At 45.6% G+C, this 26,176-nt stretch overlaps 1 protein-coding gene across 9 annotated transcripts in view; it reads left to right on the top strand.

Moving 5' to 3' along the window:
* Cabin1 (calcineurin binding protein 1) overlaps positions 1-26,176 on the top strand; it is a 143,242-nt gene that overhangs the window by 37,030 nt on the left and 80,036 nt on the right. For all 9 annotated transcript variants that reach the window (XR_012443456.1, XM_020169892.2, XM_074060808.1 and 6 more), the window contains 14 exons: positions 1,162-1,298; positions 1,866-2,083; positions 3,380-3,458; positions 4,062-4,249; positions 5,158-5,310; positions 6,150-6,344; positions 10,273-10,515; positions 11,692-11,848; positions 13,131-13,246; positions 14,290-14,451; positions 15,257-15,463; positions 15,693-15,838; positions 17,709-17,970; positions 24,656-24,916. Coding sequence is in view for 8 of the 9 variants with exons in the window: in XM_020169892.2 (XP_020025481.1) it covers positions 1,162-1,298; positions 1,866-2,083; positions 3,380-3,458; positions 4,062-4,249; positions 5,158-5,310; positions 6,150-6,344; positions 10,273-10,515; positions 11,692-11,848; positions 13,131-13,246; positions 14,290-14,451; positions 15,257-15,463; positions 15,693-15,838; positions 17,709-17,970; positions 24,656-24,916 (2,524 nt within the window). In the remaining variant the exon portion in view is untranslated. The remainder of the gene's footprint in view (positions 1-1,161; positions 1,299-1,865; positions 2,084-3,379; positions 3,459-4,061; positions 4,250-5,157; positions 5,311-6,149; positions 6,345-10,272; positions 10,516-11,691; positions 11,849-13,130; positions 13,247-14,289; positions 14,452-15,256; positions 15,464-15,692; positions 15,839-17,708; positions 17,971-24,655; positions 24,917-26,176) is intronic.

Below are 26,176 nucleotides of genomic sequence, written 5' to 3'. Positions count from 1 at the left end.
TAAAGGGTGCTCTTGGTATGCAAGCCCACGATGAAAGTGCTTTTTTGGGGGTAGGGGGACTGGGGTTTGAACTCAGGGTTTCATACTTGCAAAGGAAACACTCTACTACTTGAGCCACACCTCTACCTGAGAATGCATTCTGATGAGTTTCTCCTGGAAACCCAGGTGTCCCCTTGGAAAAGCTGCAGGATTGTGCAGTTGTTGAGTGACCCTGTCTTTTCCTTTGCCCTGCTGTCCTATCCTGAAGCCTTTTTCCCTAATTCCCTTTATTTGAGATGATTTTGATTTTCTGTGAGGTTTTAGTTTTCACTTACTCATGTGCTCAGGCAAAAACAAGGGGACAGCTTGCCCAGAGTATGTGTGCAATAAGTGAATGGAGACATTTACAAGTGTCTTGAGTGTTTATGCTGCAGAGGTGCTGGGTTGAAGGAAGGCCCTGAGGATGACCAAAACATGATCCTTAGGAGGAGTCTGAAGAATGATGTCTGCAAGGAGAGGCTTCCCCAAGACTGGGTCAGGCCCAAAGCTTGTATGGAGCCAAGGAGAGATCAAGCTCAGATGGCCTAATTTGTCTCACCCACCCAGACACCTTCTCTTTGCTTGCTTGGCTCCCTTGAGGCCCTGTAATACACCTTGTGCTCTCTGACCTGTGCCTTTGCACCTGTTCTTGACCCACTTCTTTGCAGGGCCAGCCCTTCTCAATTGTCAGCCTGAATAGCACTTGTTCTGATTCTACATTATAAACAGGACCCTTGCAACTCCTTGTCTCAGGCAAACACTCTGTAGCAATTGGTATTTATTTGAGTTTGTGTTTGTGGATCTGCTTATTATCTTGTCTCTCCCATTAGAAAGTATGCTTCCTGAAGGCAGAGTCTTCTACACTTATAGCTGTATTCCAGCACTTACCGCCATGACTGGCACGTGGCTTATGTTCAGCAATCATCTGTTGATAGAATAAATAATGAACAAGTGAAGGTATAGACTAGACACTGGCACATGAAGCCCTGGAGAGAAGCAGAGCCTCCTAGAGGCTTGGGCTCTGGACTCTGCCACCTAGCTATTTGATCTCAGCTCAGAATTAGTTTCTCTACAAGAAACAATTCAGATGCTTGTGTCAAAATGAGTTCTGTGGCTTTTGTAACTTTGGCTTATTCCGTGCAGGTTAAGAAAGCTGGAGCCTGAGGAGGAAGATGATCCCTTTAATAACTATGAAGTCCAGTCAGAAACCAAACTGGAAAGTTTCTCAAGCATAGGGCCTCATCGACTATCATTTGACTCAGCTACATTCATGGAATCTGGTAAGAATCAGCTTTGTGGCCAACCACTGCTGGGAATTTTTCCTCCTGTCATCCCATAACATGACTATGTTTTGTGCAGGAAGATGGTTCTGAGGTGTTTTTTAAACTTCGGTTAAGGAACTGTCTGAGTTCAGTTGGGAGGTCTGCTGAAATGTCCAGGCTCATACTTGTGCTTCCTGAGGGCTGAGTGCTTAATGGTGAATTCAGAGGTGTGGATTTGCAAGTTGAATGTATGTTACCACAACTGTTGAGTGTGTATTGTGTTCCAGATACAGTGCTTTGTACTTTTTGTGCATGATCTCATTCAGTACACACAATAGTACTTGGAAATTGGCTCTTTTGATGTCCACCTTGGAAAATGGCAATTTTGAGAGACTACTTATCCCTGATGAGGGCTAGAGCCAGGCACTGAACCATGGCAGCCTGACTTTAGCACTGCAATATAGTACTGTGTTTAGCTGGGTTAAATGGTGGAGGGAAGACACAGGTTGTCCTTCAGAGAGAGTGGGAGACTGGGCATGGAAGGTCTCCTTCATCCAGGTCAGGCTGCTCTCCCTTCCCTGGCAGAGAAGCAGGATGTGCACGAGTTCTTGATGGAGAACCTGACCAACGGAGGCATTCTGGAGCTGATGATGCGCTACCTAAAGGGCATGGGCCACAAGTTCCTTCTGAGGTGGCCACCTGGCCTAGCCGAGGTTGTGCTCAGCGTCTATCATAGCTGGAGGAGGCACAGCACCAGCCTGCCAAACCCACTGCTGAGAGACTGCAGCAACAAGCACATCAAGGTTGGGGCTCTAAAGGATTGGCGTCAGAGTGGACTAGGGGACAGTAGTAGGTATCTTCCGTGGGTATGGGGCCTGTATGTTCAGCCTACTTGCTGCATCTACTTGTAAGTCTGGAACCTAGGCCATTGCAGGGTTTGAAGCAGGAAGTTGTAGGGCCAGGTTTGTGCCCAGAAAGACCTCAGGTGACGAAGTGGAGGATACTCCAGGGGTGAGAGTAGGAATAGGGAACTGGCATGAGTCTGCCAAGGGGATAGCTGATGCCAGTGGTGACAACAGGGGAGTGGGGATTCTGGAGAATGGATTTGACTTGGATGAGAGGGAACATAATCATAGTGAGGAATTCTAGTATCATTCACTGAGATGGAGAGAACTGGGAGAAAGGGAGGTATTCAACTGTGTTTGACATGCCAGTGACTGTTACTGATTTTTTTTTTTTTAACGAGTGGGAAAAAAAGAAGTATAGGGACTAAATAGGGTGCTTAAGGGAGTGTGTGGGGGAACTCCAGCAGTTAGGGACTTAGCCCTATCTGACCACTGTTATTCTGCACTCCAGGCTCCTCCTCTCGGTGCCTCCCAGAGCCCGAGGGAAAAAAGGGCACTCAGGTCCCCTTTTCCATTGGAGGTGGAATGCCTAGTGCTCAGGTGGAAGCATGGGGAGAGCTGATAGGGCCTGCCCAGGTGGTCTTTCTGGCTGAGGATCAGGTTGGAATTGTCAGGCCTGTAGGGGCATGTGGGTCAGTGTTTCCTCACTAGGAAAATTCCACTAGAAAATCTCAGGACTGCATCCTGGTACTGTGTGGATCACCAGGGACTGTGTGGATCAGCAGTAGCCAAAGCTTTGGGCCCCAGATAAACTGGGTTGATCATTTTTCAGCTGTGCCTACTGGCAGGTACCTCCTTATCACTGCGCCTCAGCTTCCTCAAGTGCCCTTAGAATAATGCATTGTCCATCCGTCCCCATCCCCCCACCCCTAACCCTGGACACTTTTAAGGCTCAAGTGTTACAGTTTGGGTGCAATATCTGGCCTGGCTCATGGCAGATGACAAGCTGTCTCTTCCATAAGACTTTAAGGACAGATCCCATGCCCCTCCCAAATCTTATCCCTGTATAGATCCATGTATTTCTTTTTCTATCCTGGCAAGTAGCCACCAAGATTATCATTTAGGAAATGGAAACTAGGTAGATTGAAGAAATATGTTTTTATCAAAAAGTAAATTTTACTTTATTTCCCCTGCTCTCATGCTTTGGCAAATGTTTATGACCTTGTTCCTGACCTTCCTGTGCCTATCCTGTAGGACATGATGCTCATGTCTCTCTCCTGCATGGAACTCCAGCTGGACCAGTGGCTGCTGACCAAAGGCAGAAGTTCTACAGGTAGGAGGCGTCTGTGTTCTATAGCAGGGTGATTTTCTGAACCACAGCAGTTTAGAGGAAACTGAAGCAGAGAGGCTAAGTCATGGAATTCAGGCATATACCGCAGTGAGCATGTTTTTTGGGTGACTTGTCAGGGTCCCAGAGATACCTGTCTAAGATTTGAGAGGTGGTTAGTGCAGCTAAGACCCCAGAAGGAGCCACCTTCCTATTTTGCTGTTACTTGGGATTAAAGAAAGCAGGATCTCAGTTTTGGATTGCCTGCTTGATGCTTTATGTGTCCCCAGTAATTTTCCTAGATCCATATGATCCATATGATCATTCTGACTTTTAAACTCCACCTTGTAGAATGCAGATATGCTCAAAGATCAGTCTATAATATTAGTGGCCCTCTTTCCCCCTCTAGCTCTTAGATTCTCTGCATCTCTGTATGATTGGTCTGATCTTTCTGTTGTCTGATGCTCAGGAGGCCATAAGGCTCCAGGGGACCCAGGGTACCCAGAGAGACTAAGGGCAGTACAGTGAGGTTTGAAGGAGACCTCTGGGGAGCAGAAGGGCATTTAGATGCTGCACATAAGGGTGACTTGTTGACATGATGGGTTTTAGTGTCTTCTCGGAACTGCCCTGCTGGTGTGGTGAATGGCAGATTTGGGCCTGACTTCCCAGGAACCCACTGCCTGGGTGACCTTCTGCAGCTGTCATTTGCCTCATCCCAGCGTGACCTGTTTGAGGATGGATGGCTGGAATTTGTTGTCCGCGTTTACTGGCTGAAGGCTCGTTTCTTGGCACTGCAGGTTAGTCTCATGGTCATAGAATATCCTGGAACCTGACAGGGAGGGCAGAAAATTGGCCATATAGAGGACATACATGTGACTGTGTGTGTGTGTATGCATGGTACCTACCTAGACACTGGGCTTGGCGTGAGGAAGTGGGACATGAGGAACTGTCAGTGTGTCAGAAGTCTAAGCATGACCACTGCTCTGTAAATTACTTTAGAGACCCATAGAGCTCTGAAAGGGATCTCCTGTGTCCCCTGTTGGTCCTTACTCAAGATTGCCTTGGTTGACCTTTTACTTATATTTTTCTGAAAGAGCCCAACCAAGTACCTGAACAGAACCAGAGCTTTCTAGAAGGAGCTGTCCACCTATTTTGTGAGAGTTTTAGTCAAGCTTCTCCTTGGAGCCTGGTCTGGAAGGCCAGGATGGGTTGGCTGTTCCCCAGCAACTAGCACTGATGGTACCTGGTCCACTGATAAAATGAGCCAAAGATGGCCTGAGTTCTCAGCAGTAGCAGTTCAGTCTGAGGGAAGCAACAGTGTTTAATTTGAGGAACATCAGTCCTAGAATTCAGACAGGCCTAGGTTCTAATCCTGGCTCTGCTAGATACCTGGCCTTTCTCATATATCATCTGTATCCTCATCTATAATACGAGTTAATGATATTTCCTGTTACAGGGCTATGATGGATCATTCATTCATTCATACATTCACTCATCCAATCATTTAACAAATATTTTTGTATTCCAGCTATGTGCCAAGCCCTTTTTTGATGGGGTATTACAGTAATTGGATTACCCCCCACCACACACACAGACATACACACGAGTACCCACGATCTAGTGAGATCAGGAATGTGAGGAACCTGACACAGAACAATTAGTTCCCTGCCTTTTGCCCCTGTTTCATGGTTTTCCTTCTGACCAGGGAGACATGGAGCAGGCCCTGGAAAACTATGACATCTGCACAGAAATGCTCCAAAGCTCCACCACCATCCAGGCAGAAGCAGGGGCTGAGCAAAGGGACATTGTCATCCGACTGCCTAATCTCCACAACGACTCTGTCGTTTCACTGGAAGAGGTGAGTGGGAGTTTTTAATGGTGTCTTCTTGGTCAAAGGTTTATTCTGAGTCAGCCATTGGAGACCAGGTCTGACCTATCCTTGCCCACATGCCTAGCAGAGTTCCTGGAGGGAGCATAGGAGAGGCCTAGGACAAGCAACTCTGGCACACTAGGGCCCCACAAACTCCCTGATAACATACTCCCCTGATGGAAAGCTTGTCCAGATGGCTGGTGTGGAAGCTTCTGTCAGCATGATTTAGAAGTGGTTATTGTTCAGGTCTCTGCGTGGTGCTAATCCTAAAAGAACTGGAGGGAAGTGTCAGCTGATGTAGATCAATGCTAATCTGGCCACAGACTGTAACAGCAGTGCAGAATGTGTGTGTTATGCTCCTCCTGGGTAGTGCTGTTCTCATGGTGCAGCCTCAGCTCTGCTGCAGTTCTGTTTCTGTGATGTGTCCACAGGCTGAAAGAAGCCTTTAGATTTTTCCAGCTTCGTTTCAGGTCAAGACCAGGTGTAGTGCCCTGCTGCCTGTGTGCTGAGGCTTTATCAGACCCCAGGTGAGGAAATGTAATATGTGCCAATGCCTGGTCCATCTTGAGTCTGGCAGCCTAATACTCCATGGATCTACAAGTCGGACTTGTTGATCTGTGGCCACAATTTTGCTATCTGCTTCTGCAGTAGTTTGGGGTTTGAGTGTTTTTATTTTTTAAAGGATTGAATGCCTTAGAGCTAAGAATGTAACTCAGTGGTAGAGTGCTTGCCTAGCATGCACAAGGCCCTGTATTCAATCTCCCATACTGCACCAGCCCGATTGAGAGAGGGTTTGCCATTAGGCAGCATTTCTGGACCTTTTTCAGATTGATAAGAACCTGAAGTCACTAGAACGGTGCCAGTCCTTGGAGGAGATTCAGCGGCTGTATGAGGCGGGGGACTACAAGGCTGTTGTGCATCTGCTGCGCCCCACTTTGTGCACCAGTGGATTTGACCAGGCCAAACACCTGGAGTTTATGACTTCCATTCCTGAGAGGCCGGCCCAGCTGCTTCTGCTGCAGGTGTGTGCTCCCCTCTGTGTCCTCATATCTGCTTGTACCTTACTTGTTTCTTTATGTGCTTGCTTTCTCAAGGCTTTGAGGTAGTCCTCAAGAACATGTGCGTAGAAAAGTGGGAGTCCAGACCACCAACCCAGTCTCTAAGAAGATGCTAGACAGAAGATACCATCAAGACTGGGGTGCGTTAGAGCCTAGGAGTGCAGGTTCTAAGAGGCTCCATGTGACTCCAAGTGAACCACATACTTGGCTCTGAGTGAGAGAGTAGTCAGGACACCACCTGTCCACCCGTTCATTTGTTCATCCATCTCTGTGTTCACTGCCTTTTGTGTGTTTGTTTTTGTTTTGAGACAGAGTTTCAGGATTACTGTTGATTGCCACCATGCCCACTGGTGTTTTTTGTTTTTTTTTTTTTAAAGCAGTTCTTGGGATTGAGCACAGGGCCTCTGACAAGGCCTAGGCAAGGGCTAGGCAAGTCTTCTACCACTTGAGCTATGCTCCCAGTCCTTTTGTTTGTGTTTTGTTTTTGAGATAGGGTCTTGCTAACTTTGCCTGGGCTGGTCTTGAACTCATGATCTTCTTGCCTCTGCCTCCCTATTACAGACATGTGCCACCAAGCCAGCCTGTTACTGCTTTTAACTTAACTATTGAGTAAATATAAATGTCTATGCAATGCAAAGAATGAAGATAAAGACCCATGTACAACTGCATAGTTGGAGAAGAACACCAGCATTGTATTTGAAGCTACTTGGGCCTTTCTGGCTCCCTCTCTGCCTCTGTTCTTTAGGAAGTCAACTCTTATGGAGAGCCTGCCAGGGAGCCAGCAGTTGCTACCTCCTAGGCAATTACTTAATCTCTCTGAGGCTCAGCTCATCTCTAGGATGGGGGTAATCAGTATTCTTACCTCAGAGGCCTGTTGTGGGGATTATGCCAAGTTAATGAGTGTCGGCATGGTACCTAGCACATAGCAACTGCCATGGAGGTGGCCCTATCGTCACTGCTACCACTTTTTGTATGAAATTGGATAGAGAGACAAATATGAATTACAGTAATGTGCTTGGTGCCATTGGCTGATCTATAATTTTGTCCCCTTATTGTTCATACTACTAATTATATTATTGGGTCTTTCCTTTTCATTTTGGAAAGAGAACCCAGTATTATTTCAGCTTTTTGTTTATAGTACATGTGGCATTTTAATCATTAATTTTCTTGAACTAGGAAATAGTTGAGAGGTATGCTGTGGGAACAAAGGGAGGTATCTCAGCCCTGGTGAAAGGGGAGGAAAGAGTTGGTTTGGGGAGAAAGAAAAGTGGTAGGTAGGGAGGCAGGCTCCATCTGCTGGCCAAGGTGTCAGGCAGGTCTAAATCAAGATTGGGGATGAGATGTGTCTGACCTTAGTTACTATGGCAGGCTTTGGGATAGCCGAGCATGACACTGTGTGGAAGGGATATCTGGGTGTATCCCTGGAGGGCTGTGGATGGGGAGAAGGAGAGAAGAGGTCAGTCCTTTCTGTAGGATAGTCTCAGTGCTCAGATGTTGGCTTGCTCCTATGGATGTCAGCAACTACTGATATGGCTAGAAACTCAATTGATGGGGAGAAGCTGCTGTTTGGATGGGTACTGAGCTATGATAAGGGCTATACCTGAAACCTGGAGCATGTGCTGTGGAAGCTCTTGTGTTTTGTGAATGAATGACTCCTGATTGTTGGTCAGTTTTCTATTGGAGGGTATTTTCTTTTTGATCGGAGTATTTTTTATATATTGAAGATATTAATCTTTTTCTCATCAGATTTTGAAAATATTTTTTGCCAACATGTTGTTTACTCTTCACATTGCCTCTTTTAACCCAGTATGGTGACTCAGATCTTTAATCATACCACTGTGGACTAAGGTAGGAGAATGGCGAGTCAGAGGTCAGACTGAGGTACATAACAAAACCCTGTCTCAAAAAAAAATTGTGACTTTTTTTGTTTTTTGTTCATCTTATATACATAAGTTTTGAATTTTTATGTTTTCAAGTCCATTTATGTTTCCAAGTGTTTGTGATTTTGTTCATTTTGATTTTATTTGTTATGTTTTGATAGCCTTTCCCAGGCTGGAAAAATACTCATCTATTCATTCCATACACAAGGCTTGAGCTCTTCTAGTGTGCCTACCACAGGACCAGAGGAAGGACACTCTGACCGTACCAATGTTCTGGAGGGGAGGCAGCAAGAGACACACTAACAGAGATAACAAGTGTGTTTGTTCTTGTTTTCTTTTAGTAGCATTGGTGGTTTATGTTTTGTATTTTAACTGCTTCCTTTGGCTTCTCTGGAATAGGGGACTGAGTTTGGAATTCTCTCCTATGTCTTTTATGTTCCTCAGTATAATTGCATAGTTTTCTTCTTGAGTTGATTTTTAGATCTTAATATTTTTGGTGAGAAGTATCTTTTTGTTGGTCATTATACTTGGAACTGAGCATTGTTGGTTTATAAGAACCCTATTGATTTTTGCCCATGTGTGCATAAGTGTATTCACATTTCTGATTGCTTTCTGTTTGTTTTCTTTTATTTGGGTAAATGATTATGTTGCCCACAATCAGTGGCAACTTGGTCTCCACATTTGTTGGCAGTTACTCTGCCTTTTTTATTCTTTCTGGCTTTGAGCTCTGGGGATTATGTCATATTAGAGCATTATTGGTTGATCCATGTGTTATACTAACTTTCACGGCACAGTTTAAGGCCTATCATTTTTATTTGCCCCTCATGTGTTCAGCATTTTGATCAGGAGGGGTCAGCTTAGGGTTTGGACTCCACTACTGCACTCTGTAGGTACCTCCCACCTCAGTGGCCCTCTGTTCAAGGAGCTGCTTTCTCTAAAGAAACATAGGCTCCATTTTCCTGGTAATTAGGACTGATAAATTAGGGGAAGTTTTGATCTGTGTTCAGATGTTACAGCACATTTCAAAGGCAATTTGGACATTCAGAATACTTATCCATGTCACCTCAGAGAATGGCAGCTGCACATTTGAGGTAGGCAGGAGCAGTTGCCAGGTCTGGGATGTGGGGAGGTCAGAGCCCAACAGGGCACCCAGCAGCAGGTGCTTCCTGTTGGTCCAACAAGCAGCCCATCAGATCTGTGAATTTACAGACAGGCATACACCAACCATTGATGAAAGAGCCTGGCATCCAGGTGTTTAAGTGGGTTATATTCAAGAGCTCCCCTCCCCCAAAAAAAGGAACTTTGCAAAAAGTGATGACTTCCAAAGAAGAGATTTTTAAAAAGAAACAGTAGCTCCGTATGGTATTCTGAGACCTCTTATACAGCACTGGGCGCTGTGCTAAGTGGGATGTGCATGTCCATTAGCTCATTGCCTCAGAGGAGGTGGCGCGTGCAGTGGCTCTCTCCTGGTGCTGAGAGTGACTCAGGTCCCACCTGGCCACTGGAGAAGAGGGGCTCACAGAACGATAACTTTAGTGCTGCCTGGATGACTGGCCCTGCTGTAGATTTGGTTCAGGCACTCCCTTGCTGAACTAGTTCCTCCCTGAAAGCCTGTCCAACCCTACTGAGCCCCCTCTGAGCGCTGGAGGGACTGATGCCATGGGGGAGAGCAGATAGAGGCGTTAGAGTTCCTCATTCTCACCTTGCCACTTACTGGCTCTGGGGCCACATTCCCAGGATCCTGGTTTTATAAATGAAGAAAGCGAGGCACAGAGGTAAAGTGTCTTTCTAAAAGCCCCTGGCTGGTGGCATGTCATGCTACCATCACACACAGGTCACTGTCTGCACTCCTAGACATCTCAAGGCTGTGTAGGTCCTGTGCTGCCCTGGGAGACCTTCCTTTCTTTTGCACTCTCCCTCTTCTCATTACCCCTGCTCTCCTTGTCCCAAGCCTGAGTCTCAGGTATACTGAGCTCACAGGCACCCTTTCATTTCATTTCTTCCTTTCTCAGGACTCCTTGCTCCGACTGAAAGACCACCAGCAGTGTTTGGAATGTTCTGATGTAGCTCTGAATGAGGCTGTCCAGCAAATGGTGAACTCCAGTGAGACTGCAGCTAAAGAGGAGTGGGTGGCTACAGTGACCCAGCTATTGCTGGGCATTGAGCAGGCGCTTTCTGAGGACAGCAGCGGCAGCATCCTGAAGGATTCATCCTCCACCACTGGCCTCATCCGGCTTACCAACAACCTCATCCAGGTAGCTCCTGGCGCCTTCTCACCTTGTCCTGCCCAGCAGGGTGTGTCACTCTGATGCCCCCTTCTGTAGATAACTGGTTTTTTTTCCTGTGAGTTAGGCACACCAAAGGGGATGGGTTGGCCTCTCTGGCTGGAACTTTTGGGATCTGCAGAGGTGGCTATGCACAGACTGCATCCTTCCTTGGGTCTGGGGTTAGAGATGATACAGCAGTTGGCTGGTACTACAGGACTCTCCCAGATCTATTCAGAAAGGAAGAAATAGGCCCAGAGGGGAGGCACGGTCTGCCTGCAGTGAGGCAGAGTGGGGGCTTGAGCCAAGGCCTGAATCCTGGCCAGGCCTGGCACTTGTAACTAAGGAGTGGTCACAGCACCCCACATTCATCTATGCAGACTTAGAGGCAGAGAACCTCTGAGCCACCCTTATCTTTCTCTCCAATCTGTTCAGGTCATCAGCAAGTCTTATCACATCCTTCATACCTTTAGCTTTGTTTCTCATCCCATTGTCCTTGTTCTGTCATAGTCCAGGTCACTGCCATCTCTTGAATGAACTATGACAGCACATACCCTGCATTCCTTTCTTCCCCTCTACCTTTCCAGCCCAGCCATCACCCTGCCACAGAGGTACCTTCCCAAAACAAAAATATGAATATCTCTTCCCTCTGGGTAGTGTGCCACCCAAGGTGCACTGATCCCCAACTGGCTTTCACTCTTTCCCCTTCTACTTCTTTGCCTGCTTGCCAGATCTGTCCTCTTCCTTCACGCCCTGCCCTCTCTAGGTATTGGACACACCACAGCCACTCATCTAGAAACCCCTCAAGGGCTCACCTCTCTCTGCCTTCCCCCTCCTATGTGACTCACCATTGGCTATGTTTCCTCTCATCACAGCAACTATACAGATTGATTCTTAGTGCTCACGTAGCTTGTCCATGGCTCTATCTTAGGACTGTTACTGCCCCATGTTATGTTTACATGTAGGAGGATGGTGATTTTTGTTGGGCACAGTGGGACTCTGTCTGATAACCTAGTAGGGTACTGCTAGGTCAGTGTTCCCACATCAGAGTGGTGAGAGGAGGCAGGCAGCATTCCCCAGCTCTCCTAGAGGGCCATGGGGCCTCATTTCAGGAGGGCAGGGGGCAGAGCTGAACCCTGCCGTGACATCCCTGGTGCTCTCTGCCAGGTCATTGACTGCAGCATGGCTGTGCAGGAGGAGCCCAAGGAGCCCCATGTCTCTTCAGTGCTGCCCTGGATCATCCTGCATAGGATTATCTGGCAGGAGGAGGACACCTTCCGCTCCCTGTGCCACCAGCAACAGCTCCAGAACCCAGCAGAGGAAGGTATAGTTGGCAGTAGATTTGATGGGCTAGGCCTTGACTCACACGTCCTTGCCCCTAACCTCTGCCCCAGGGCTCCAAGGCCCTACCCCGGTACTGTGAGTAGGTTTTGGGCTCAGTGTGACAGGATTTCACATGGCAAGACCAAGGTAGAGGCTTCACTGTTTCTTTCTTTAGGAAGCTTGATGTATAGTGGCATGGGAGACATGGGTGACATCCACATCTGGAGGATAAAGCCAATAAACCAGCATAAGTCAGGATAGCAAAGGAATGGGCAGGAGTTTGTGATGAACACTTAGTCCATTTCAAATTGGAATTGAGAGAAAGCAACTAGGCTAATTATGGTTGCAGAAAAGAACGAAAATGTTATAAACCTAGAATGTCTACAAATAATTCTTGCAACAAAACAAAGGTAGGGAGGGAGGAAGAAGTGTACAAAACTAACCACCAGTTTAATAGAGATTATCTTGATGTCTTTGAAAATGGAAACTAAAAGACCCATAAAAAGCTAGAGTGGCTTAAACTTCTTAGTGATTATCTGACTTTTTTTTTTTTTAAAGGAACCAGAGCTTATTCTTTTGGCAGAGACTGTCCAGTAGTAAAAAAACACAAATTTGTCCTTGCACTGCTGGCTATCATACCTTCTGGTGTTTTCTGTTCTGATACGCTCTGTTTTAATCGATTCTAAAAATCCTAGTTATAAACCACTAATGGGTTATGGCCCAGAGTTTCAAAAATACTGAGGATCCATAAGGAAGTAATAATAATTCTAGCGATGAGCAAATATTTAACTGAAACTCAGTTGTTCTTTTTCCTTTTTTTTTTTCTTTTGTCTGTAATATTCAAGTACACTTAGATATAAGAATTTTTAAGGACTGGCAGAATAGCTCATTTGGTAGAGCACTTGCCTAGCAGTGCAAAGCCTTGAGTTCAGCCTCTAAGTCTAAGTCTGAGAAAAAAAAAAGAAAGAAAAGAATTTTTAGAAAATGGTAATTAGAGTACTAGTCCCATGGTTATAAATTATTTCTCTCTCTTTTTGAAAATGCCTTATATATGCACAGAAAGCTGCTTTGTGTGATGTGTACCAGATGTCAACATTGGTTCTTTGAGGGCTTGTATTTTAGTGAATGAAACATTCTTTATACTTTCCTGTACAATTTCAGTTGCCTTTTGATAAGCATGATTAAGACAGAAAGCCCCCAAAGAAGAGACCGGGCCTTTCAGACCTCCTGCATGTGTCCGTGGTCTTGCTAACTCTGTGTCTGTTGGTCTCGGCTTTTCCCAGGGATGTCTGAGATGCCAATGCTCCCATCCTCCCTTATGCTGCTCAACACAGCTCATGAGTACTTGGGTAGGAGGTCCTGGTGCTGCAATTCAGATGGGGCTATGTTGCGATTTTATGTGAGTAACCCCCAGCTTGTGCACTACCAGGTGGGGCTGGCGGGGTGGGGAGGAAGGGGAAAAGTCATGTTGGCTCCCTTGGACTTGCTTGGTCTTTCCTCTTCAGGGGGGACCACTGTACTTCTTTGACTGTACTGATGTATGTGACTTCCAAAACTTGCCAGAAAATCTGACCTTGGTTCCTGTTAGTCAGCTTTCCATTATCATATCAAAATACCTGAAATAATCAACTTAAAAGGAGGAAAGGTTTACTTTGGCTTGTGGTTTCAGAGATTTCAGCCCATGGTCACTTGGCCACATTGTCTTTGGGCCTGTGGCAAGGTGGTATGTCATAGAGAAAGCTCGTGTGAAGGAAGCCTATTCACTTCATGGTGACCAAAAAGCAAAGAGAGAGACAGGAAGGAATTGAGGACCCAGTATCCCCTTCAAGCATATACCCCAAATAACTGACTTAACTTTCTTCTGCTAGCCCCTACCTCCTAAAGGTTCCACTACCTCCCAGTAATGTCACAGACTGGGGCCAAGCCTTAAACAAACAAGTCTTTGTAGGCCTTTCAAGATCCAAACTCTAGCAGTTTCCATAATGGTGCATGTCTATATCCCAGTGTTCCAGAAGCTAAGGCAGGAGGACCCTGAATTCCAGGCCAGTCTGGGCTACACAGTGAGACCCTGTCTGAAAACAAAGCAAAACTAAATAAATAAAAGAAGAAGATGCTCAGTAAATATTCGCTTAACATATGAACAGCTAAATAAATGAGTAAGGAAGTTACCAAGGGCATATATCTTCTTATGATGGAAACTGGCAAGGTGTACTGGAAGGAAAGCAGTTCACAAGCCCAGTCAGAGACACCCAGAGTAACCCCATTAAAATAACATATCTTTTCCCAGAAACAGGTCTTTTGAAATAAGGTCATGCAGGGGACCCTGACAATGCTTCCTGAAGTTAAGAGTTGATAGAATGGTGATCTCCCTGGGGGTCCTGCTGTGACTGGAAGCTGTGGCTGCAGGTCCTCTCCTTAAGCATATCTTCCTGCCCACCTTAGGTGCGAGTTCTCCAAAAGGAGCTTGCTGCATCCATGTCTGAAGACACCCACCCTTATAAGGAGGAGCTGGAGACGGCCTTGGAGCAGTGCTTCTACTGTCTGTACAGTTTTCCCAGCAAGAAGAGCAAGGCCAGGTACCTGGAGGAGCACTCCGCTCAGCAGGTGAGGATGACACCACAGGCTTAGAGAAGAGGCACTCTGAGGAGGAATGGAGCTCCAGGGAAGCAGCAGTTCTTTTGAAGGACATCAGATTTGTCATGAACAGCTCCACAGTGCTAGCATAAGTTGTACTGGGAGGAGGCAAGAAGATGGTCTGATGTCATCTGACCAGAGAACAAGGGTTTCCTTGCAAAAATGTAGCTTCATGAATTGTTGATTAATGATTGAAAAATGCAGTGTGACAACTATCATAGATGTATTTGTAATCAATTTGGATGATATGCATAATTTTTCCTTCTTCATTTTTGTTTGGTTTTACAGAACACTATTAAGTGTATTATCTCATTGCTCCTCAATACTGCTAGCTAATCTCTGATCTTAGGAATTCTATTCCCTAACATGCATGCAGGAGTCAGCCCCTGCCTGTAGAACCACCCTTTCCCAGAGTCAGCACTCAGTTTTTGTTAACAAAATAACTGAGGGACCACCTGAGATATGGAGAAGATCATTGGCCAGCCCCAGATCCCTACTCAATTGAACCCACCATCTGACTGACCCACATGGTCTTTCAGAGCACAGCCCTCAGTTTCTAACATCTGTCTTTAGAAAGACTAAGTTTATGCTTTTCAGACACTTAGATTTGAGGATTACATTAGGCATGCAGATTTTAAGATGTATAATGGACTTTTAGGCTCTCTGATATATTGTAACTTTATTTACATCAGACATTATATTTCTATCAAGGAACTTTTTCTTATTTTCTTTACCCTGAATGTACTGTGACTCTGCTTTCTGTCACTTTTTCAAGGTGGATCTTATATGGGAGGATGCCCTGTTTATGTTTGAGTATTTTAAGCCCAAGACCCTTCCTGAATTTGACAGCTACAAGACCAGCACTGTATCTGCTGACTTGGCCAACCTCCTGAAGAGAATTGCTACCATTGTGCCCCGCACAGAGAGGCCTGCACTAAGCCTGGACAAAGTCTCTGCCTACATTGAGGGGACCTCAACTGAGGTGGGCTTCAATGGATATGAGGAGGTGGCAGTTAATGGGGTTGGGTCACATTCCTTCTGCTCTAGCACTGTTGCATATATGTCCTGCCTTCACCTGCTTTGCACCAGATGCCAGGGCCAGGAGAGCTGGGAGTCTGTCCTATGTTGATGTGATCAAATAGTCCTGGGTTTATAGGTCATCCTGAGTCCTTGGCTCCACCTCTTCTCATATTTACCCTCTCACATGCCAGGTGCCCTGCCTTCCAGAAGGGGCGGACCCTTCTCCTCCAGTGGTGAATGAACTGTACTATCTCTTGGCTGATTATCATTTCAAAAACAAGGAGCAGTCCAAGGCCATCAAATTCTACATGCATGACATCTGCATTTGCCCCAACAGGTGAGTAGCATGGGTGTGGGATCAGACTAGTTGCCAGAGACTGGGCAACTCTAGTTTAGCCTACTCTTCAGTAGGCCAGTTTGGAGCTTCTCTGCACATAGCAAAGAGACCAGGGTGTACAGTAGTGTCTGACTGCAGTGTTGAAAATTCCTGTGGGGGAACCAGATCGATGAGGACACTGTTGACAGTATTTTCATTCCCCTGTATTGTCCATTCCTTCTGCTTTTACCAAGCTGGGAATGGCCCACATTGCCCAAGCATTTCATAGAGCACCACTTGGGGAGGGAGAAAAAATAAGGATAGGACCTAGTGTAGCTTATCCGCTTTGCCAAGAAAACATTTCTGAGCCTAGTTCCAGGACCATGCCTACCCTGCAAAGTCAGAGTCCAGCACAAGAGCTCTGGGTACGTCTCCCCTCACACTACAATTGCCTTGGGGTCCCTTGATATACCAACTAGTCAACACTTCCAGAGGTGAGCTGTGTACTGCTCTCTGCTATTATCGATGCCCACATCAGAAAAAGGCCCTGGGAGGGACACACAACCATTTTCAGTTGCCATGATGATGTGTTTCTGCTTTTCTTACTTTGTGACAGGAAATAGTGGTTTCCATGTTGGTTTTCATGCACTCACATGAGCACTGTCAAGATGTGGTCCCTTCCCCCAAGATTAGGGCAGATGAAGTTATTGAAGGCATGCTAGAAATTGAAAACTCCCTGCTGTGAAACTGGCTCTGGTGAAGAGGGTTTGCTACCTACTCTCATGCTCCCTTCCCTAGCATGACCAGAACAGAGCCAGGAAGATACAGTAGTTCTAGGTCCCCAGACCCCTGAGAAGGAAAGGTTTTTCTTAGGAGCCCCTTACATGAGTTGTGTAACTTTGCTGTCCTTTTATCACCATGGAGCCTTTGATGTCTTTCCTGTTCTTTTGTTTACATGATATCATCCTTTGGTGCTAGAGCACAGTGAAAGTATATCTGCGCTTCACAAGATTCCTCTGCCTTTACATGACTAGAAGACTACTACATAGTTAGGAAGCTAGTTAGCCAGTTTCAGAGTCATGCAAGCTAACTTTACCTGTGGTGAGCTAAGAATTGTTGATATATGGGAAGGTAGTATCTGTCCTTTTGATTGCTACTTTTTCTGTTCTCTGTATTAGCAGTCAGAAATTTCCAGACTCTATGAGAGCCCAGAAATCATCTTGGTCTTGGTATCTTTTGGCCGTTCTGATTCTCTGAGAGGTTTCTGTATTCTTACTTTGAGTTTCTCTCAGGTGATCTCAGAATAGTAAGGGCTTAGCAATCATGTGGTCCTCTCACTCTTCCTCTCACTGTTGAGAACTGAGCTGAAAAGGCCAGGGTCTACTCAAGGTCCCAGAGAGAGAACAGGGAAAAGCTGGGTGGCTGCTGCGCCAGGGCTTTCTGCTGCCTGTACTCTTACTTGGTGTGTTGATAGAAAGCTCTCCCCACACAGAAGAGAAGAGTTTCCCTATTACCTCAGCTGGGCCCCTGTTGTGGTACCTACAAAGTACCCCTATTCCTTTCCACCAAAGCAGTTTCATGGGTAACCCTTCATTGTAGGGAAACATAGTCCAAGAGCCATCTGTTAAAGCAGTCATTGAGTGCCTGTGAGGTACTGAGGGACTTATAAACATTTTGTCTCTTAGCACCCCACAGCTCTTCTCTTGAGGTAAATCTTCTTAGCTATACATCATGGTATAGGGGACATGGCTAGTCCAGGTCATATTGTGTGGCCAAATATGTGAGTGGAGCTTCCACAGCGTTAATCTGCCTGTCTACCCACCAGGCTGTTGTGTCTGCGGTGCCACTGAGGCAATGGTGTTTTTAGTCAGTGCTTTTGTCACCACCCCAGGTTCGATTCTTGGGCAGGCATGGCTCTGGCCCGAGCCAGTCGCATTCAGGATAAACTGAACTCCAATGAGCTGAAGAGTGATGGACCAATATGGAAACATGCCACGCCTGTCCTGAACTGCTTCCGGCGGGCTCTAGAAATTGACAGCTCTAACCTGTCCCTGTGGATCGAGTATGGTACCATGTCCTACGCCTTGCACTCATTTGCTTCACGCCAGTTAAAGCAGTGGAGAGCTGAACTGCCCCCTGAGCTTGTACAGCAGGTGAGGAGGGGCACTGGAGAGGGGCCATCTTCTATCTGATCTGAATATCCTTGGGTCTGCAAAATTCTGTCCTGTCTGTCCTTTGTTCTTGTCCTCACATCCATGCTGGGAGCTCATGAATGATTCTTCCCAGGAAGCCCAAGCTGTACCATGGTCAGTGATAACTTTGTCCCTTAGTCTCAGATATCTAGTCTAGTGCAGGCAGGTTCAAGGACAGGCTATTGTGACCTGACATCAGTTTTTAAAGTATTTGGGTGGTAGGGAGTGTTGGCCACTTGAAGTATGTATCTCTTCCCTATTTCCTCAAAGAAACTTTTTGGGTCCTTGTAAAATTCTTGGCCTTGTGTTGAGATTTTCAGAGTCTCTTTTGGTGTGTGTGGGGGGGTTCACCAGTGTAGGATGGATACTAGGTCTGACCTGAGATTACTGTTCAATAGGGCACCTCTGGCTCCTTGAGATGGAAGTGAAGGAACTATATTGACACAATTTTTTATTTGTTTGGTTTGGTTTGGTTTTGGTGTGTGGGGGGGAATGAAACCCAGGGCCTTGCACATGGTAAGCACAAGCTCTACCACTGAGCTGCATCCTCATTCCTCATACTGACAAGTTTAGGCTAGTGTGTCAGTAAGATGTCACAGTCCAGAAAGGTGTCCCAAGAGAACAGGGTACTAAAGGAGACAGACAAACAACACTGGGCCTCAATTTTGCTGTGATTATCTGTGATCAAAACCTCAAACAAGATGATGACATTGTTATTATTGTCATGGGATTGTAGGAGGACTAAATGAGACTCTTGGCCCACACTGTGTTTGTACTACTGTGATCTCTGAAAGTCCCTCTGTCCTTTAGGGTGAACTTATAACATTGTGCGCAGAGCCCCACTGCCCTCTGAGATCCTATAGAGCAGGACAAAGACTCATAAAGCCCTTGAACTCTTTTTTTGGACTCATAATGGCTCTCACTTCCTAGCATAAAGGAAGTAGCAAGAAGTCTAGCCCTGCTTAAAGAGGTAAGAACACTTTGTTGCCCTTTCTATTTATGAAAGGGACGTGTGTTTAGTGTAAAAGTTCAAATGATGTTGAAAAGCAAGAGGAAGACTATAACAATAAATTTACCCCAAGAGATAGCCACATTTATTGTCTGGGTGATATCCCTAACTACCTGTACAAATACAAGGTTATTTGGTGATGGTCAGCCCTGGGAAAGGGTCATTAAAGTGAATCCGCTTAAAGTGGAACTAAATTATTATAGTATACAGTGAATAAAAGATGTGATTGGGACTTTATCATGAGAAAAATAATAGTGAAAAATAATGACTGAATCTTATATTACTAAAATTTTGGTGACTATAGCAAACGTGCTAATTCTTCAAATGAACAAAGATTATTTAAGTTTGTTCCTTAGCTTAATTTTTTCTCAGTTGTATAATTATGTGATATGTTTACTTCACCTTTGCAGCATGAGTTTAAACCAAAGTATTTGAGGACTACCTCCCTTCTCCTAGGACTCTCCAAAATCTTTGTGCCTTTCATGAGTATGTTGTTTTCTTCCTTAGCCAGTTTTCCTTCTTCCCTCAGGCAGTGGCTGACTTTGTTAATTCCTGGTCCTCATGCGTAGAGCCTGTGATCTTAACAGTTAATTTCCCAGCATCACTTTCATCTACTTCATGAAATCCCACATCTTATGCAAGACTTGTGCTTTTATTTTGCAGATTTCTATTATACTATCAGTCTAGATCTGTCATGTATCTGATTAGGATTCCAGCCTCTCAGCACCTTGGCCCCAAAGTTTTTCCCTCCCCTAGTGCCCAGATTTCATGAACCCTACAGATCAGTGAGGATGGTGGCTCCTGTATCTGTCTGGGCATCAGAATTTCTTGGGTGAGTGAGAGGCATTTTAAAAGGTCCCACAAAGGACCCATATTCAGAAGCTGTGCTTTTTAAAATTAAACTAAATTTTTTTTTTTCCCTGAGTAATTTAGATGTAGCATTGTGGAGACAGGCCTGACTGGCACCAGTGGCAGAGGACATAGGTAGAAGGAGTGGCCATGTGGGTTCCTGTTCACTGCTAACAAAGGGTAGATGCCAAGCGCTGCAGCAGGGCCAAGCCCTGGAAGAGAATGGGGTAAGGGGCAGCATGGCCCTTATTTTAAACACCATCTCCTTTAAAAACTTAACTCTGCAGTTATTCAAGAGACACAGTCTTTAATGGTAAAGGCAAAATCCCTCTGACTGCTCTCCCCCATCTAGTCCTCTCACCCCTGTCTCAGCAGCTTGTCTTTCCAGACTTAAACAAATACAAAAACCCCCACAACTTTTTGTACATATTTATTTACTTTAGGAAAAAAACACATATAGTCTAAACACTGTCATACTGAGTCTGGTGTTCAGTTTACCTGTTGATCTCTAGCTAGGTTAATTCCTGTGCATCTGTGTATTCCTTTAACTAGGAACCTATTTTATTATAGCTGTCCTGCACACAAGCCCCTTGCTGGAGTCTATTTGTGTTGCAATAGCTCCAGAACCCACAGACTGGGGACCTAAGCTCTCACCCTGTGCTACAGAGCCTGACTCCGTACAAGGCCTTCTGTATAACACCAGGAGCATCTTTATCCTCTGCTGGGGCTCAGTGGGTAGGCTGGGTATGGTCCTTTAGATTCTTCCTCTCGTGTCCCAGCAATGATGCCAAATGGGATTTAGCAGAGTAGGTGTTTTCCAGGAAATAAATGTCCTTTCTGCTCTTAGCACCAATTTGTATAGCTTAATTTGTACAGTTGCTCCCAGGCAGAGGCAGGGAAGATAGGGATGAATGATGGATAGGAGACCAAGCTCAATATTCCACACATGTTTTCTGCTTGCCTTATTCTTTCTTCTACTTAGGCTCATAGCCTCTGAAGCTGACCTCAGTGTTGATGGAAGCCATTGACCTGAATAGCTCAGGTTCTGAGATTGGGCCTCCAAGCTATCTCCCTGGAGTGTTTAGGCAGTAGGAGTCTTAACAGAAGGGAGGTTTGTTATAGTTGTTCAAAGGTGCAAACTGCCTCAAAGGGCTGCCATGTACTCTGTGGCTCTTTCTACCTTAGGGGAAGCAGTTTCCAACCCTGAAGTATGTCGCAGGATGCAGTTCCCTAATTGCTAGAGCCATGTCTGGACTTATCATATCTCATTGCAATGAGCTGTAGGACACATGTTGGCCACTATTTGAGCTGCTTGTGTGCTTTAGTTTCTGCCTGAAAACTTGCCAAAGGTGTTTGGGGAAACAAAGGGATTCCCAATGATGTCGATTCTCAGGCAGGAGGAAAAGCCTGGAAGCCAGAGCTTTCTAGCCAAGTGACCTGCAAAGAGTAATGTGAAGTTCCTACTGTGGTTTAGGCTGCAAAGGAGGCTGACTACTTCTTTCCCAGGAAGTATTAGGAGCGTTCAGTGGGGACACCTGCTTCAGCCATCTCCTGAGCCCCTCTCACAGTCACCCTAGACATGAGGTGAATGAGGTGCCAGAGTTGAGAGTGTCCATCCCACTCTGAGGATGGCAAAGCAGCATGAGGATGTCCAGCAGAGCTTCTGAGACACCCCCCACCCCCCACCAAGTGACTGTCCCTCTTCTTCCAGTCTGGGATGTTGTACCTGCTGTACCTACCAAGGACAGGGACTTTGGCAGTGTGACCTGTATGGAAAGGTGTTTGAGATTCAGCCTGTTGCTAAAGATCTATGTGGTACCAGGCACCAGTCCAAATGGAGGCTCATCACAGTCACCCTTCCTTCTTGGCAGGTGGTTGTTAAGGGCCCCAATGGCAAAGCTGAGGTGGGTAGTGGGGCTAGTGAATCGGTCAAGGTCACATAGCTATTAAGCAGTTTCAGTAGAATGATTACATTTAAACAGCTGCCTTTTACTTAAACAGATTTTGTTACAGATTTCATTTTGAAGGGAGTATGATGAAGTCTCTTGGCTTGTGTTATATTTGGCCCTACATTGTGATTTCACCCAGTGATGGTCTCCCAATTCCCAAGTGGCTGTTTGCTTTCCCAAGAATTGTCTGACAGAGAACTGGGGTAGCATGTGGCTCCTTTGTGTCAACACCATTGCTACAAGATTTTCACAAAAGTAATCCTTCACCAAGCAGACAAGAATAGGGCTGGCCTGAGTGAGTCAGGAGTTTAAGGAAATGCTTATGGCTGCAGCAGCTCCCCTTCCTGGGGACCAGTGCCTGTGGACTCTCCCCTCACTCTAGCCCCTGAGGTGAGCTGAGAAGAGGCCATAGCTCCCTGCCATTAAGCCAGGAGCACAGTGAGGAGGGACCAGAGACTCAGGGTACTTGGAGCAGCTGCCTCTATAGCTCCACATGGCAGTCTTCCCTCTATCCCCAGACCAGAAGATCTGGAATGAAGGAATATGTATGTGCCTGACAGCTGCTGGGAACTGGAGAGAAGCAGCTGTCTAAGCTGGAAAGCCTCTTGCAAGTTGACCCTCTTTCCTGGCTGTTTCTGTCTTTCAGATGTCAAAGGGTGACTGGAGGCACTTGTTACAAATGCACACTCTAACTCAGTGGGCTTTAGATGGGGCTCAGGACAAATGCTGTATGTCCTTCTTAAGGCTAGGGAAGAAAGGATAAAAGATTTTATTTTACCCCAGAGGCACACACCCTTTCCGTTGCTGTGGAGTTGAGTGCTGAGTACACACTATCTCCAGTGCTGGCTGAATATCCTCTCTAGCTCTGCTTGCCTACCCTAGTAGGAGGATGAGAGAGCCTGCGATGGAAGCTCATCCCAGAATATCCACTTGGCTACCTGACATTCTCAGACTGATGTGACAGGGTTGCCATGGACCTGGTTTCTTCTTACAGCAATGGACAGAGTCCCCGCCCTGTGCTCTCTTCCATAGGCACAAGTCTTTTTTTTTTTTTTTTTTTTTTGGTCTATTTCCCCTTTTATTATTTTTTTTTTCATTTTTCTTTTATTATTCATATGTGCATACAAGGCTTGGTTTATTTCTCCCCCCTGCCCCCACCCCCTCCCTTACCACCCACTCCACCCCCTCCCGCTCCCCCCCTCAATACCCAGCAGAAACTATTTTGCCCTTATCTCTAATTTTGTTGTAGAGAGAGTATAAGCAATAATAGGAAGGAACAAGGGGTTTTGCTGGTTGAGATAAGGATAGCTATACAGGGCATTGACTCACATTGATTTCTGTGCGTGGGTGTTACCTTCTAGGTTAATTCTTTTTAATCTAACCTTTTCTCTAGTTCCTGGTCCCCTTTTCCTATTGGCCTCAGTTGCTTTAAGGTATCTGCTTTAGTTTCTCTGCATTAAGGGCAACAAATGCTAGCTAGTTTTTTAGGTGTCTTACCTATCCTCACCCCTCCCTTGTGTGCTAAAGCTTTTATCATGTGCTCATAGTCCAATCCCCTTGTTGTGTTTGCCCTTGATCTAATGTCCACATATGAGGGAGAACATACGATTTTTGGTCTTTTGAGCCAGGCTAACCTCACTCAGAATGATGTTCTCCAATTCCATCCATTTACCAGCGAATGATAACATTTCGTTCTTCTTCATGGCTGCATAAAATTCCATTGTGTATAGATACCACATTTTCTTAATCCATTCGTCAGTGGTGGGGCATCTTGGCTGTTTCCATAACTTGGCTATTGTGAATAGTGCCGCAATAAACATGGATGTGCAGGTGCCTCTGGAGTAACAGTCTTTTGGGTATATCCCCAAGAGTGGTATTGCTGGATCAAATGGTAGATCGATGTCCAGCTTTTTAAGTAGCCTCCAAATTTTTTTCCAGAGTGGTTGTACTAGTCTACATTCCCACCAACAGTGTAAGAGGGTTCCTTTTTCCCCCGCATCCTCGCCAACACCTGTTGTTGGTGGTGTTGCTGATGATGGCTATTCTAACAGGGGTGAGGTGGAATCTTAGTGTGGTTTTGATTTGCATTTCCTTTATTGCTAGAGATGGTGAGCATTTTTTCATGTGTTTTCTGGCCATTTGAATTTCTTCTTTTGAGAAAGTTCTGTTTAGTTCACCTGCTCATTTCTTTATTGGTTCATTAGTTTTGGGAGAATTTAGTTTTTTAAGTTCCCTGTATATTCTGGTTATCAGTCCTTTGTCTGATGTATAGTTGGCAAATATTTTCTCCCACTCTGTGGGTGTTCTCTTCAGTTTAGAGACCATTTCTTTTGATGAACAGAAGCTTTTTAGTTTTATGAGGTCCCATTTATCTATGCTATCTCTTAGTTGCTGTGCTGCTGGGGTTTCATTGAGAAAGTTCTTACCTATACCTACTAACTCCAGAGTATTTCCTACTCTTTCTTGTATCAACTTAAGAGAGGCACAAGTCTTCACTGCAATCACACAAGTCATAGTTGGGAACCTTAGGAAGGGTTAGTAGGTATTTTATAAACTCATAAACTGTCAGGTGCTGCGGGGGGAAGATGGAAGAAATGACTTGGGAGTTGATGAAAGGTGACCCAAGTCCAGCTGTGTACTTTGTGTGTGCTGTTGAGGAATCCGAGGTCTTTCCACACCTCACTATCACCATCTGTGAAATAGTGACAACAGTTCTGGGTTCCAGGACTATTGAGAGGAATATAAATTTGTGAACAGGTCAGCTTTCGTACAGGAAAAAGTGTGATTCCTGCACAGGTTCAAGCCTTGTGCCTAAGGTTGGACTGTGGTCTCGTTACAGATGGAGGACCGGCGAGACGGCATGCTGGAGACAGCCAGACACTGTTTCACATCGGCAGCCCAATGTGAGGGTGACGGTGATGAGGAGGAGTGGCTCATCCACTATATGCTGGGCAAGGTGGCTGAGAAGCAGCAGCAGCCACCGACTGTCTACTTGCTACACTACAGGCAGGCTGGCCACTACCTACATGAGGAAGCTGCCCGCTACCCCAAGAAGATCCACTACCACAACCCACCCGAGCTGGCTATGGAGGCCCTGGAGGTGACACCATGCTGGCCCAGTGTGGGGAGGCAGGGCAAGAGTGGGCTCGTCTTTCTGTGTCCCTGGGGATGGGGCTCACAATCCCAGTGACTCCCCATGCAAACCCCTGGAAAAGCCTCTGTGTTCAGGAGCTTAATGTGCAATTAAGTTAAAAAGCCTTTCCTCTTTTTCTAAGGATGCTTGCCATCCTTTCTGGGAGAGCGAGCTTTGTGTTCTTACTTCTCAGAAGAAAATCATCCTTCCTTATTAGCACACAATTTCTCAAAACCTGGCCTTGACGAGAAAAGTGCAGTTCATATCTCTTGATGCATGGGGCATTTATATCTACAGCCTGGCAGGAGGAGGATGGGAACCCTTATCCCTGGAATGCAGCTGAGACATCCAAGGTCTGGTAAGGCTCCAGCCTATGTCTTGGCTATCCACTTGGCAAAGTTGAGTCAGAGTGAGCAGGCTGCTCTTTACCTCAGATTTGGGATTTCTCACTGCTCCTTAAGAAGAGGAGCAATTTTTTATTGTTGGACTTCTTTTATGATTTCTAGAGCATTTCTCATGAATGTTCTCACTGCTACTCATAGCAGTCCTGAGGAGTAGGCCAGCAGCAGACCAGTGCATTTTGTAGGTGAGGAAACCAAGGTTGTGGGTGGAGATCTAGACGTTCTTGTCTGGGCCCAGTGCTAGAAGCTTTCTGTGGCCCTGAATATGTTAGCTTGGCCTCTTCTGAGGCTGTGAGCTCACACCTTCCCATCCTTACCTGCCACAGTCAAACATACCTAGTAAGCTTTTTGAAGTTTAGGCAGAATTTGCTGCTTGCTTATTTTTCTACTTTAATGCATTTTTTCCTGATTATAAAATTAGCATGTATTCATGTATGTGTCCATCAATTCAGAAATATATAAAATGTGAATGTCCCAAGTGATCCTAGCATTCCCCCCATCACACATATAATCTCTACTAATGTTTTGGGTATGTCCTTATATGTTCACATTTTTCCCTGTTAATATGTACATACTTAGTGGTATTTTCTTACACTTTTGCAGCTTGCATTTTCACTGGACAAAATATAGTAGAAGGTGTGGTGATCTTCTCCACCTGTCCTAGTGATCTCTAATTGGGCTGGACATTTGTCTTATCTGTATGGAATCTTCTTAATGGGTCTAGCCTTCTCTCAACTTCTTGCCATGACAGGGCACAGGCAGTACATGTCCTTATATTTGTTACCAGAGAACACTTAATGAGTGTTTCCAGTAGTAGAAGTTGTAG

The sequence above is a fragment of the Castor canadensis genome, chromosome 18 (genome assembly GCF_047511655.1).
Source record: "Castor canadensis chromosome 18, mCasCan1.hap1v2, whole genome shotgun sequence".
In the NCBI taxonomy this organism is placed as follows: Eukaryota; Metazoa; Chordata; class Mammalia; order Rodentia; family Castoridae; genus Castor; species Castor canadensis.
This window is presented reverse-complemented; position numbering and strand designations above follow the sequence as displayed.